The sequence below is a fragment of the Neoarius graeffei genome, chromosome 13, assembly GCF_027579695.1.
Source record: "Neoarius graeffei isolate fNeoGra1 chromosome 13, fNeoGra1.pri, whole genome shotgun sequence".
NCBI lineage: Eukaryota > Metazoa > Chordata > Actinopteri > Siluriformes > Ariidae > Neoarius > Neoarius graeffei.
This window is the reverse complement of record NC_083581.1, coordinates 55,251,356-55,265,469: the sequence shown is the minus strand read 5'-3', so window position 1 is coordinate 55,265,469 and position 14,114 is coordinate 55,251,356. Positions and strand designations below refer to the sequence as shown.

At 40.4% G+C, this 14,114-nt stretch overlaps 1 protein-coding gene across 1 annotated transcript in view; it reads left to right on the top strand.

The window, feature by feature from the left end:
* Positions 1–14,114, top strand: part of dnajc5ab (DnaJ (Hsp40) homolog, subfamily C, member 5ab) — a 66,682-nt gene that overhangs the window by 48,948 nt on the left and 3,620 nt on the right. Inside the window, exons 2-4 of the mRNA XM_060938063.1 lie at positions 3,343–3,505; positions 9,740–9,953; positions 10,094–10,265. Coding sequence (XP_060794046.1) covers positions 3,399–3,505; positions 9,740–9,953; positions 10,094–10,265 — 493 coding nt within the window. The 5' untranslated portion in view covers positions 3,343–3,398. The remainder of the gene's footprint in view (positions 1–3,342; positions 3,506–9,739; positions 9,954–10,093; positions 10,266–14,114) is intronic.

The following is a 14,114-nucleotide window of genomic DNA, read 5'->3' as shown; positions in this document are numbered from 1 at the left end:
GGCTGACACATAGACACAGACAACCATTCACACTCACACCTACGGTCAATTTAGAGTCACCAGTTAACCTAACCTGCATGTCTTTGGACTGTGGGGGAAACCGGAGCACCCGGAGGAAACCCATGCAGACACGGGGAGAACATGCAAACTCCACACAGAAAGGCCCTCGCCGGCCCCGGGGCTCGAACCTGGACCTTCTTGCTGTGAGGCGACAGCGCTAACCACTACACCACCGTGCCGCCCTGCACAGAGTCCTATTCCTTAAAAGAACAAATGTGCAGATACTGCACACACCAAATATTTCAATTGTTTAGAAATTTTATAACCCCCCCCCCCCCCCCCCCCCCCAAATCTCCTCTCATCTATTCCACACGTTTTCCTGTTGGTATGCGAACGTTTAAATTCTTTGTTTTTGTCCATGTTCCCTGAATAGTGGAAATCATATGGTTCTATATTATGGCATAGAGATATAGAAATAAATCATAAGTGCATTTTGCAGAAAAAGGTGTGTGGGTTTTTTTTTTTTCAAAAGCTGTCAAGCCAAACCTGCCTCTCTGGAAGAGGACGAGGGCTAGGTCAGTTTAAATGGTTCAGAATAATTTATCACATGCTGAGAAGGTCACTTACACTGACGTAAGTATAGAGCAATCCTGGCACCTTGAACAGTGGTGAAAAATAATTCTCTTCCAGCAGCTATTAGTCCTAATATGATGATAAATGTCCTAATATGAATTGCTAAACTTAATAGATTAATGGACATACACTTGTGTTCAAAATAATAGCAGTCCAACACGACTAACCAGATCAGTCACCGTTTTTGGTGGAAATTATATTACTACATGGCAAATAATTTACCAGTAGGTGTAGTAGAGTCATAGAAAACCAACAGACCCAACATTCATGATATGCATGCTCCTGAGTCTGTGTAATCGAATAATTAAGTGAAAGGGACGTGTTCAAAATAATAGCAGTGTGGAGTTTAATTAGTGAGGTCATTCATTCTGTGAAAAAACAGATGTCAGTCAGGTGGCCCTAATTTAAGGATGAAGCCAGCACATGTTGTACATCCATTTCTCTCTGAAAACCTGAGAAACATGGGTCGTTCCAGACATTGTTCAGAAGAACAGCGTGCTTTGATTAAAACGTTGATTGGAGAGGTAAAACGTATACTGTAAAGAAGTGCAGAAAATGATGGGCTGCTCAGCTAAAATGATCTCCAGTGCTTTAAAATGGACAGCAAAACCAGAGAGACGTGGAAGAAAACAGAAGACTACCATTCGAATGGATCGAAGAATAGCCAGAATGGCAAAGACTCAGCCAATGATCAGCTCCAGGGTGATCAAAGACAGTCTGAAGTTACCTGTGAGTACTGTGACAATTAGAAGATGCCTGTGTGAAGCTAATCTATCGGCAAGAAGCCCCCGCAAAGTTCCACTGTTAAAAAAAAGACGTGCTGAAGAGGATACAATTTGCCAAAGAACACATCGACTGGCCTAAAGAGAAATGGAAAAACATTTTGTGGACTGATGAAAGTAAAATTGTTCTTTTTGGGTCCAAGAGTCGCAGACAGTTTTTCAGACGACCCCCAAACACTGAATTCAAGCCACAGTACACTCTGAAGACAGTGAAGCATGGTGGTGCAAGCATCATGATATGGGAATGTTTCTCTTACTATGATGTTGGGCCCATTTATCGCATACCAGGGATCATGGATCAGTTTGCATATATCAAAATACTTGAGGAGGTCATGTTGCCTTATGCTGAAGTGGAAATGCCCTTGAAATGGGTGTTTAAACAAGACAACGACCCCAAACACACCAGTAAGCGAGCAGCATCAGGGTTCAAGACCAACAAAATGAAAGTTATGGAGTGGCCAGCCCAATCCCCGGACCTTAATCCGATAGAAAACTTGTGGGGTGACATCAAAAATGCTGTTTCTGAGGCAAAACCAAGAAACGCAGAGGAATTGTGGAATGTCGTCAAATCATCCTGGGCTGGAATACCTGTTCACAGGTGCCAGAAGTTCTCAGAAACCGTGGTTATACAACTAAATATTAGTTTAGTGATTCACAGGAATACTAAATCCTTAAGATTTTTTCAGTTTATACAGTAAATATTTGGAGTTTGTAATGAAAAATGCAGGCACTGCTATTTTTTTGAACAGCCCAATGTTCATTTTTCTTCATTTTCTGTAAAGTAATTAAAGTATTGATACATTTTTCTTCATGTTTTGATGTAGAATATAATGTGCAGTGTTCCCAATGCATGGAAATAAAAACTATTATAAGGATTTTGAGCTTTACTCACGTTTTTAAACACACTGCTATTATTTTGAACACAACTGTAGTTGCTGGCCTTTTTTGAAGTGGTGTGCGTGTGTGTGCCATTTTCCCTTACAGTGAAGTATTTGGTAAATGCGTTCTTCTCATTTACTACATTCACGCTTTGTAGGAAATGGTCCACTACTTATTATTACCTATACTGGAATAAAGTGAGCACTGGTATAGAGAACAGAGTTAGTATAGCATTTTATAACCAGTTCTTGTATGCAAATAAAAATAAACGCTTAAATATTGCAAAAAGAATTTGACCCAGATGTGAAAATAATTTTAACTAGCTGTGTGTGTGTGTGTGTGTGTGTGTGTGTGTGTGTGTGTGTGTGTGTGTGTGTGTGTGTGTGTGTGTGTAATAAAAAAATGCACACGCACAGCTTTGCTTTGGACAGCCATTTTCTTTCTATTTCCCCTGGGGGAATTTTCTTCTTCAGTTATTCAGAAGAATCCAGTTGAATTATGGGATAGCATAGTGTTTTGCATGCTACAGATGTAGGTGATCATCTGGGTACCATTCAGCTATTATTAAACGCTTACTGAGTATTCAGACACCCTATACACTGCTTTTTGCATACTAATAGTTTGGCAGTATTTGGAAGCAGCCATTGTTTTATAGTCTACTTGTTTGAGTTATTGACAAAACCCGTTCAATTGAAGTGACCAGTTAAACATGCTAATAATTAATCAAATCCAATCATACATGTATAGTATTTAATTTTGAACAAAAGAACTGCGAACCAGTCAGTTGAGTGAAATGCAGTGTCTTCACTTTTGTGCAACATATCATGCTGCAACTTCTTTTGAAGCATCAGGAAGCCAGTGAATCAAAAAGAAAACCACTTGAGTAGATCAGTCGACTGGTCAGGGACTGAAAAGTCTCTTGTAACAACGAAGAAAAAACTTGAAATAATTTTTATGAGCACTGTGTAATTTAACTATAAGGAACTACAGGATGTTGTCAAAACCACTCTCACGTCTGTCTTCTGTCATATGTCTGTCTCATTAACAGAGGAAGCGGTGTATGTGAGAGTGTGTGTGTTTATGGTGTTTGGGTGTGTGTAAGTAATGGACCAACAAAGACAGCGTGCTCTCTCCACATCGGGGGAAACACTATACCAGGTTCTGGGGGTTACGAAGAGTGCCTCACCGGATGACATCAAAAAGTGCTACAGGTAAGAAACTTGTGTGTGTGTGTGTGTGTGTGTGTGTGTGTGTGTGTGTGTGTGTGTGTGTAAGGATGTATGCATGCATGTGAGGGCAAGTCTAAGTATATAAAAGTGAAAGAAATATTAGCTCTAAACTTAAATACAAACATCGTCCTTGTTAGTTCAGGGGCAAAGACAGGTTTTTAATTTGGGCAGCATGGCGAGCGTAGCGAGCCTAAAAATTTTAAACATGAAAAGTAAAAAAATCAAGTACTAGATATAATAGCTTATGCTATATTTTGTAAGCCTAATTATGATCATAGCATCTATTTGGGCGCACATCTATTTCAATTCAACTTCCAATATAATTTGGTATAAATTAATTTGGGCATAAATGGGATAAAAATAATTTTCACTTAAGTTTAAAAATAAGCTGGTACAAAGCAGATTACATAAAAGTCTCACATAAAATATGTAATAAAAATCCATAGCGTGCCTGGCAACTGTAAGGCAGCTGTTGCAGACGACAAGTCAATGACCTCAACCTTGTCAACAATATCGTCTGATGTCTTCTGACTGTTCTGTCGTGTGATAAACCTCCCCATTCCCCCGCCTGTAGACTTAATAATGCTATCTATTGTGCGTTTCCATGAATATATGAACTGCTGTTCTTATTATGTGATTTACCAGTTGTCTTAGTCTACCACGACCCGGCATGACGACCACTTGTCAGTCTATACTATCAACAGTATCACAAACCGACAGCCACGTGTTATCATGAATCGTTGAGAATTTCACAACATAAACAAAGGAAGTATATTTTACGACATTCAGACGTCAGAGACTCGGACACGGTTTACGGTAATCGCTAGACGCATTTCATGTTCATGTTATGAAGCGACTGAACAACAAATTGAAATATATATGCCAAAAAATGACATTTAACAATAATTTAAAAATATTTTGGGTTCTCCACCCTTATGAAACAGGATTTTTTTCCTTCTAATTTGGGCGATTTTCGTATGTTCTATTTTGGGCCTTTTGACAAGCCCGTAATTTGGGCGCCGTTATATGGTATGTAATTGGGGCTGTATTTGCCCTTGTAGTTCTTCACTAATTTGGTATTTGCTTTACAATATTTACAGTGTTGACCCTTCTTTTTCCAAGACTCCTGCAATTTGCCCTGGCAAACAATCTGAAGGGGGCTTCATCAGAGAAAATAACTTTTGGCAGGACATTTTGCAGACTGCAGAGGATTACGGTAAGGTTATTTTCTCTGATGAAGCCCCCTTCAGACTGTTTGGGACATCTGGAAAAATTATTGTCCGGAGAAGAAAAGGTGAGTGCTACCATGAGTCCTGTGTCATGCCAACAGTAAAGTATCCTGAGACCATTCATGTGTGGGGCTAAGTCTCATCCAAGGGAGTGGGCTCACTCACAATTTTGCCCAAGAACACTGCCATGAATAAAGAACGGTATCAAAACATCCTCCAGGAGCAATTTGGTGATTAACAATGCTTTTTCCAGCATGATGGAGCACCATGTCACAAGGCAAAAGTGATCACTGAGTGGCTCGGGGAACTAAACACTGAAATTTTGGGTCCATGGCCAGGAAACTCCCCAGATCTTAATCCCACTGAGAATCTGTGGCCAATCCTCAAAAAGCAGGTGGACACACAAAACCCCAACTAGATAGAACTTGATGCCAACGGCGTCGATGGGGATGCCTCCGCCTGGTAGACTGCCTTTATTAAGTTGTGATTTGGGGATGGACATTTGACCTCACAGTAATCTTGACCTGTGACCTTTTAACCTCAAAATCTAATCAGTTCATGTTTGTCCCAAAGCGCACAAATGGTGAAAGTTTGGTGAAATTCCTTTCATTAGCCTTGGAGATAGTGTTCACAAGGTTTCGGGATGGACGGACAGACGGACAACCCGAAAACATAATGTCTCCTGCACCTTAAGGTGGCGGAGGCATAAAAATTGTGATAAACTCCGAGCACTGATTATGCAAAAATGAGTTGCCATTAGTCAGGATTTGGCCCAGAAGCTGATATCCAGCATGCCAGGGCCAATTGCAGGAGTCTTGAACAAGAAGGGTCAACACTGTAAATATTAACTCTTTGCATAAACTTGATGTATTTGTCAATAAAAGCCTTTGAAACTTATGAAATGCTAATAATTGTACTGCAGTATACCAGAGAAACATCTGATGATAAGATCGAAAAACACTGAAGTAGCAAACTTTGGGAAAACCAAAATTTGTGTCCATCTCAAAACTTTTGGCCACGACTACAGATGTAGCCAAGAGAACTGAAAAGAACTCATCAGATGTGAAGGACGGTAATAAATAGATAACTAATTTCCCATTCCAAACATAAGTCTTTTAAAATTTGTTAGTGACGTTGTTTTTCTGTGAGCATATCAGGTTGTAAACGTTGAGGTTGACCATCATGTCTTTCACTGGAGTCAGAATAAAATAAGCTTTAAATGTCATTTTGTCCCTTTTCAATTTTGGGGGTCACCAGAATATAAAATAGGGTTTCTTTACTTCTGCTTGAGATGCATACAAAAGAGAAAGGTACTCTGTTCAGGGAAACTTGTACTTTTCAGAACTGGCACTGGCAGCTTGTCTGTTAAGGACATGGCAGACCGAATGAGATTTAGGGTGTATTCAGACCAGGATAGTTCGATAGTTCACTTGCTTTGGTCCGAACCAAATGTTTTTTTTATTTTTTCATTTTCGCTTTCACACTGTACATTTTAGTAAGCGGACCAAAATCTGTCAACAAAGTCACGCGCCCTGAGGTCGTTCAGCTATTGGTCAGAGACGACACGCGCACAAAGCGTTAAGTTCAAAAGTAGTCATGGAGGCTTTCCGTGCTGTTATTCTTTTTAATGTCATCAAAGCTATATGTTTTTTCCAGTTTTTACTGTTTTCACAATTGTGCGATTACTATGCTGTTGTACAAGTAATTTATCAATGACGACGACAAAAGGCAAGGCGGCTACGGAGGATAGCGCTGATGAGCGCACATCATGTTGCGACAGTTCTGGCTCTTCACGCAATAGATGAATTTCTTTTTTGCGTCGCGAGTACTGACACTTTTTGAAAGAATGTCCCTGATTTTAATGTAGGTCTGACGGAGTTTCTTCACTTTTAGCCGACATTGTTCTGGGGAGCGCGTGAACCCCTTCTCCTTCATTTTCTCACTGAATACAGCAAACACGTCGGCATTTTTGTGTGTTCTCTCCAAAAGCTCAGATATGTGGACATCTGCCCATATATCCACAAGGGTGCGCGTTTCTTCCTCGGCCCACGTTTGCCCCCTACTCATTTTTTGTACTCTCCTACCACTGGTGACTGAACAACCCTTGACAACCGAAACACTGTTTGCACTTTGCGGTGGAGTGTCAAGACTCTGTTTCCCATAATGCTCGACAAACGACGGAAGCTCCCGAGGTACAAAAAAGCAAAATTGTCGGATTAGGTCCGGTCTGCTTTCACACCTCCAAAAGATCCGCACCAGGGTTCCTTTGGTCCGGACCGAGTCCGACCTTGCAGCTCGGTCTCGGTCCGCTTGTTTGGTCCGGACCAGAGTTCGGTGGTTTGTATTCAGACCAACCCAAAAGGTCCGGACCAAGGGAAATTTGGTTCGTTTGGTCCGGACCAAACAACGTAGGTGTGAATACGCCCTTAATGCCGTGAAAACAGTTTATATGAAATCAACCCTGTGATCAATAAGACACTTTTTATTCTCGTTTCGAACCAGACATGACTAAGTGGTGTATACCAGCTGCTGGATTGGTCATTCAAGGGTTTGGGGGTTTTGTTTTTAATTAAAGGGTGAAGAACCACCATCATGCCATTTCTGTAGGATATCTCTGATAATCAAGCACATTTTACTTTGTTGTCCTGATATAAACGTCACAATTTTATTCTCAAAGTACTTTGGATGATGTTTTTAACAAGGTGCTACCTAAAAAGTTTTAAATATTTATCACGTGTGTATCTGAAGCATCTCGTTCAGTTATTTATTTCTGAAGAAATTATAAGACCTTTTTAGAAATGCGCTTGCCGGGGCGTCGTGGCTCAGGTGGTTAAGGCGCCATACCATGAATGCGGGCGACCTGGGTTCGATTCCGGCCCGAGGTCATTTCCCGATCCCTTCCCGTCTCTCTCTCCCGCTCATTTCCTGTCTCTACACTGTCCTATCCAATAAAGGTGCAAAAAGCCCAAAAAAATATCTTAAAAAAAAAAAGAAATGCGCTTGCCATGAAATAGCCTTAGGTTCTGACATGGCTTTAATAAAAATCACTCGCGCACTCAGGACTTTATATAGATGAAAATGTCAGTCTGGGTTTTGTGAGGTTGCCCCACGTTTGAGCTCAATGAAGGTTTCTCATTACAAGGAATGTCACATTTATGTAAAAGGATCCTTATACCAGGGTTTTTTACATTCTTCTTTATATTGTCCAGTTGAATTCAAAAGTTTGTCCTTATCCAGCCTTACCCCAAGACATTTACTGCAAATTGTAGTAGATTTAATTGTATTATCACAAGTAACAAAAATGATCTAAATGTTCTAATTTAAATTAATCTAGTTTAAAAAATTATCTAAATCAAGATGTGTATCGTACGGAAGCCGAGAGAGGCCCTTCATATAATCTTTTTTTAATCACCTTGTTATCCCGAGATAACGACATAATTAATTCAGGATGTCGAGAAAACAAAACAACTAATCCGAGATCTCGAGAAAACAAAACAATTATTCCGTGATCTCGAGAAAACAAGACAATTATTCCGTGATCTCGAAAAAACAAAATTATTTCATGATCTCGAGAAAACAGCTGAGTCATCTGCGGAGGTGCCGCGGACTAATTTTGAAATTATCCCTTATTAAAAGACTTAATGCAATCTCTCCCTGTGTCAACCCCTGATCAAAATATTGCCTTATTAGGTGATCGATTATTCCAGACATTCTAATGACCAAAGTTGCGTCTATACAGAATGAGAAATAGCCCCAAAGTCAGCATATCACAAGTCTCTTGGCGCACCTGAATGAGCCATTTCTCAGCTGTTTACTCGAGATCATGAAATAATTGTTTTGTTTTCTTGAGATCTCGAAATAATTGTTTTGTTTTCTCGAGATCTCGAAATAATGGTTTTGTTTTCTCGAGATCTTGAATTAGTTGTGGTGTTTTCTCGAGATCCTGAATTAATTATGTCGTTATCTCGGGATAACAAGGTGAATAAAAAAAAAAAGGATTATATGAAGGGCCTCTCGCGGCTTCCGTAGTATCATAAAGCAACAAAAATCGATGACATATATTTGGACCTTTTTTTTTTTTTTTTTTTTTTTTATTATGGCTCTAATGGTATCCTCTAGGCATGTAACCATTCACCCGATTCATGATACTGAGTTCACGATTTAATTTTCCCATGATATTTTTTGATGAAAAAAATTACATGAAAATTTTATTACCAGAAAAAACCTGCAACTTTTTAGCTTCCTATTCTTTATCTTAAAAAGAACAAAATAAATCATTTAAATAAATAAATAAATAAATAAAACTAACAGTAATTATTTAAACGCATTTGTAAAGGGTGTAGTAAAATATAATGGCCTATTAACTAAAATATTCCTTGTATTAAAAAAATTAAAGTTAATATCAAATAGGCCTGATTTTGTTAAATCTATTTGTACAGTCAGTTGCACAACAGCTCTTTTCCATTTTAGATTTGGTTTTTGTGTTTCACAGTATTTGCGCTGTTACTTCCGCCCAAGGTGAAGTCACATGCATTTCTGCTTTTGTATGTTATTGCGCCCTCTGTTGTCGAAACAACACAATTGCATACTTAATTATAATCGTTATTTTTTAAAATGTATTTAATCGATTGGAATGATCATGAAATTGTATCGCAGTTTATCGTCCCACAATATATCATGACCTACCTAGTGTCCTCCTATTTGTTGTGGACTTTTCATCCACAGCCTTCGTTTCCAGGGTTATCTGAAAAAGGAAAAATAAGGGTTGTAATTTGTTTTATTTATTAATTGCACTTATTTATTTTAGCTCTGCCTCTTTTTTCAGGAATCCATAGTTTCACCATAGTATGGTTGATTTTGAGGAGGAAAAAGATGCTAATCTTTTCATTGCAATTGCAATTTTCCTAAAGGGTGACACATAATTTTCACGTTCAGACATGTTCAGTTGAAAAGCTCTCTCATTCTTCCTGTCTTGCTCACATCACAGGAAACTAGCTCTGAAGTTTCACCCGGACAAAAACCCTGATAACCCAGAAGCAGCAGAGAAGTTTAAGGAGATAAACAACGCTAACGCCATCCTCACTGATCCCACTAAACGCAACATCTATGACCAGTACGGTTCTCTCGGCCTCTATGTGGCTGAGCAGTTCGGAGAGGAGAACGTTAACACGTACTTTGTGCTGTCCAGTTGGTGGGCCAAAGTGAGTGTGTATATATGCACACGCGCACACAAAAACATGCAGATCTTTGTATACATTTTTAAGCTGAGGGATCATAGCAGGTCTGACTTTCTTCACATTAATGGAAAAATCCTTGTTCATGTTTTATCTGTAAACTGCAGGCGCTGTTCATCTTCTGTGGCATTGCGACGGCTTGCTACTGCTGCTGCTGTCTGTGCTGCTGTTGTAACTGCTGCTGTGGGAAGTGTAAACCACGACCTCCTATGGAAACTGATCCTGATTTTTATGTCTCCCCTGAGGACCTGGAGGCTCAGATGAAAGCAGATGAGAGAGGTGAGACCACACAAGTGTTCATAGAAATTTTTTTTTTTTCCCCCTTCAATTCATATTCAACAAGTACTGTCCCAAACAGCAAGCAATAGTAATTGGACTACAATTTGGGTTGGTTTTTTGTTTTTTTTAAACCAGTTTAAGTGTTGACTTGAACCCCCAAGAAGTAATTTGATTAGCATTGTTCCCTTGTCTATTCAGCCAATTTTAGCTGATTTAATTAAATCACCTCATACTCATCTCATTATCTCTAGCCGCTTTATCCTGTTCTACAGGGTCGCAGGCAAGCTGGAGCCTATCCCAGCTGACTACGGGCGAAAGGCGGAGTACACCCTGGACAAGTCGCCAGGTCATCACAGGGCCGACACATAGACACAGACAACCATTCACACTCACATTCACACCTACGGTCAATTTAGAGTCACCAGTTAACCTAACCTACATGTCTTTGGACTGTGGGGGAAACCAGAGCACCCGGAGGAAACCCACGCGGACACGGGGAGAACATGCAAACTCCACACAGAAAGGCCTTCACCGGCCACGGGGCTCGAACCCGGACCTTCTTGCTGTGAGGCGACCGCGCTAACCACTACACCACCGTGCCGCCCCTCACCTCATACTGACTGCAGTAAATTAGGGTAGCGCAGTGGTTAGCTAGTGGTAAGCACTTGCTGTGTGTCGCCTTACAGCAAGAAGGTTCTGGGTTTGAACCTCACGGCCAATTGGCGGGGGGCTTTCTGCGTGGAGTTTGCATGTTCTCCCCGTGTCTGCCCGGTTTCCTTCCACAGTTCACAGACATGCGGATGAGGTAAAAATACCCAGCCACTGGGGTTGCACAAGCCAGTGTATACTTTGTGCTGGTCCCAAGCCCGGATAGACTGGGGAGGGTTGCGTCAGGAAATGCATCCGGTGTAAAACCTATACCAAATCAAATATGTGGATCATGATGATCTATTGTGGCGACCCCTGATGGGAGCAGCCAGAAGATGACTGACTGCAATAAATGATGGGCATCATGCAGGAATACACCACGGATTGACAGCTAGTCAACAGCACACCTATTCATTCACACTTGGGGTAATTTCGTGTTTTTGGAATGTGTAAGGAAACTGGAGGATACAAAGAGAATATACTGTACAAAATTCCACCCAGACAGGACCATTAGCTCAGAATCGAATATGAAGAAACCAATAACATCACCACGCTAAAAAACTTCAAGGCTGCAGAACAAAACGTCAGTACGTTTGAGTCGGACCCGATCAGGCATCTCCTACCTGCATGGAGGAAAGCCAAAAGTCCAGGAGGTGGTGTGTGTTTCAGGGCATATGATTGTTGAATATCTTGTACCGTGTTGTATTTGTGAGAATTAGGGGTTTAGGGTTAGGCTTGTAGGAGGAGTTGGATCAGATCCAGCTCCACCCCCTTGGAATTTTTGGTTCTGCAGCGAAGACCGTCTCAAAAGCTTCACAGACGTTGGCAACATATGTAGTCTATTTCCGTCCTATTATGCTTTTTGTGTTTGTGGTCTAAAAATCATTATGCTAGTTCAGTTTTTAAGAAATGACACTTCAACATGGCACCAGTGAGCCAGATGGTTATGTGGGTTATTTCTTCTGCTTTTTATTTTTTATTTTTTTTTTTTTTTAAATCAATATTTATGGGTGAGAGCTCTGAATCAGCTCGAGTAGTATTGATGGCTCAATGTATAAATCCTAATTTATACGTACATATCCATTTTAATACTGGATTGATGACTAAATGTAAATGAAAAGGCACAGATCCAGTTCCAGTACTTTGTGCTGCTATGTAACTGTTTGGAAGGTTTTTGGTCAAATCGATCATTAAACTTTTGTACTATTTTAGTATAAGTCAGGTCAGCTGAATTTTATTTTGAAGACCTGCATCATGAATTTTTGATGCAATTGTTTTTTGTTGTTGTTTGTTTTGAGGGCACTGATTCTGTGGAAAAGAATAAGTGAGTGACAAAACCATCTTTACAATTGTACAAGTCACCTTGAATTGCTGCTGCTAGTCTGAGTAGAAGAGTTCAGAGTTGCCCCTTCTACAGTCGTGGCCAAAAGTTTTGAGACTGAGACAAATTTTGGTTTTCCCAAAGTTTGCTGCTTCAGTGTTTTAGATCTTTTTATCAGATGTTTCTATGGTATACTGCAGTACAATTATTAGCATTTCATAAGTTTCAAAGGCTTTTATTGACAAATACATCAAGTTTATGCAAAGAGTTAATATGTACAGTGTTGACCCTTCTTGTTCAAGACTCCTGCAATTGGCCCTGGCATGCTGGATATCAGCTTCTGGGCCAAATCCTGACTAATGGCAACTCATTCTTGCATAATCGGTGCTCGGAGTTTATCACAATTTTTATGCCTCCGCTACCTTAAGGTGCAGGAGGCATTATGTTTTCGGGTTGTCCGTCTGTCCGTGCGTCCGTCCCGAAACCTTGTGAACGCGATCTCAAAGGCTAAGGAAAGGACTTTCACCAAACTTTCACCATTTGTGCATTTGGGGACAAACATGAACTGATTAGATTTTGAGGTTAAAAGGTCACAGGTCAAGACTACTGTGAGGTCAAATGTCCATCCCCAAACTTTGTGAACACCATATCTCAAAGGCTAATGAAAGGAATTTCACCAAATTTTCACCATTTGTGCACTTTGGGACAAAGAAGAAATGATTAGACCTTTTGATCTCAAAATCTAAGGTCAAGGTCACCGTGAGGTCAAATGTCTGTCCAAAAACCTTGTGAACACAATATCTCCAAGGCAAATGAAAGGAATTTCACCAAACTTTCACCATTTGTGTGCTTTGGGACAAACATGAACTGATTAGATTTTGAGGTTAAACGGTCACAGGTCAAGATTACTGTGAGGTCAAATGTCCATCCCCAAATCACAACTTAATAAAGGCGTGTAGTCTACCAGGCGGAGGCATCCCCATCGACGCCGTTGGCGTCGAGTTCTATCTAGTTGGGTTTTTGTGTGTCCACCGGGTTTTTGAGGATTGGCCACACAGTGTTTTAGATCTTTTTATCAGATGTTTCTCTGGTATACTGCAGTACAATTATTAGCATTTCATAAGTTTCAAAGGCTTTTATTGACAAATACATCAAGTTTATGCAAAGAGTTAATATTTAGTGTTGATACTACTTGTTCAAGACTCCTGCAATTGGCCTTGGCATGCTGGATATCAGCTTCTGGGCCAAATCCTGACTGATGGCAACTCATTCTTGCATAATCGGTGCTTGGAGTTTATTACAATTTTTGGGTTTTTGTGTGTCCACCTGCTTTTTGAGGATTGGCCACAGATTCTCAGTGGGATTAAGATCTGGGGAGTTTCCTGGCCATGGACCCAAAATTTCAGTGTTTTGTTCCCCGAGCCACTCAGTGATCACTTTTGCCTTGTGACATGGTGCTCCATCATGCTGGAAAAAGCATTGTTCATCACCAAATTGCTCCTGGATCGTTGGGAGAAGTTGCTCTTGGAGGATGTTTTGATACCATTCTTTATTCATGGCAGTGTTCTTGGGCAAAATTGCAAGTGAGCCCCACACATGAATAGTCCCAGGATGCCTTACTGTTGGCATGACGCAGGACTCATGGTAGCGCTCACCTTTTCTTCTCCAGACAATCATTTTTCCAGATGTCCCAAACAGTCTGAAGTCTGACACAATTTTTTATTTTTTTTTTCCCCCTCTCTGACGAAGCCCCCTTCAGACTGTTTGGGACATCTGGAAAAATGATTGTCCGGAGAAGAAATATCCAGCATGCCAGGGCGAATTCCAGGAGTCTTGGAAAAAGAAGGGTCAACAGTGTAAATATTGACTCCCTGCATAAA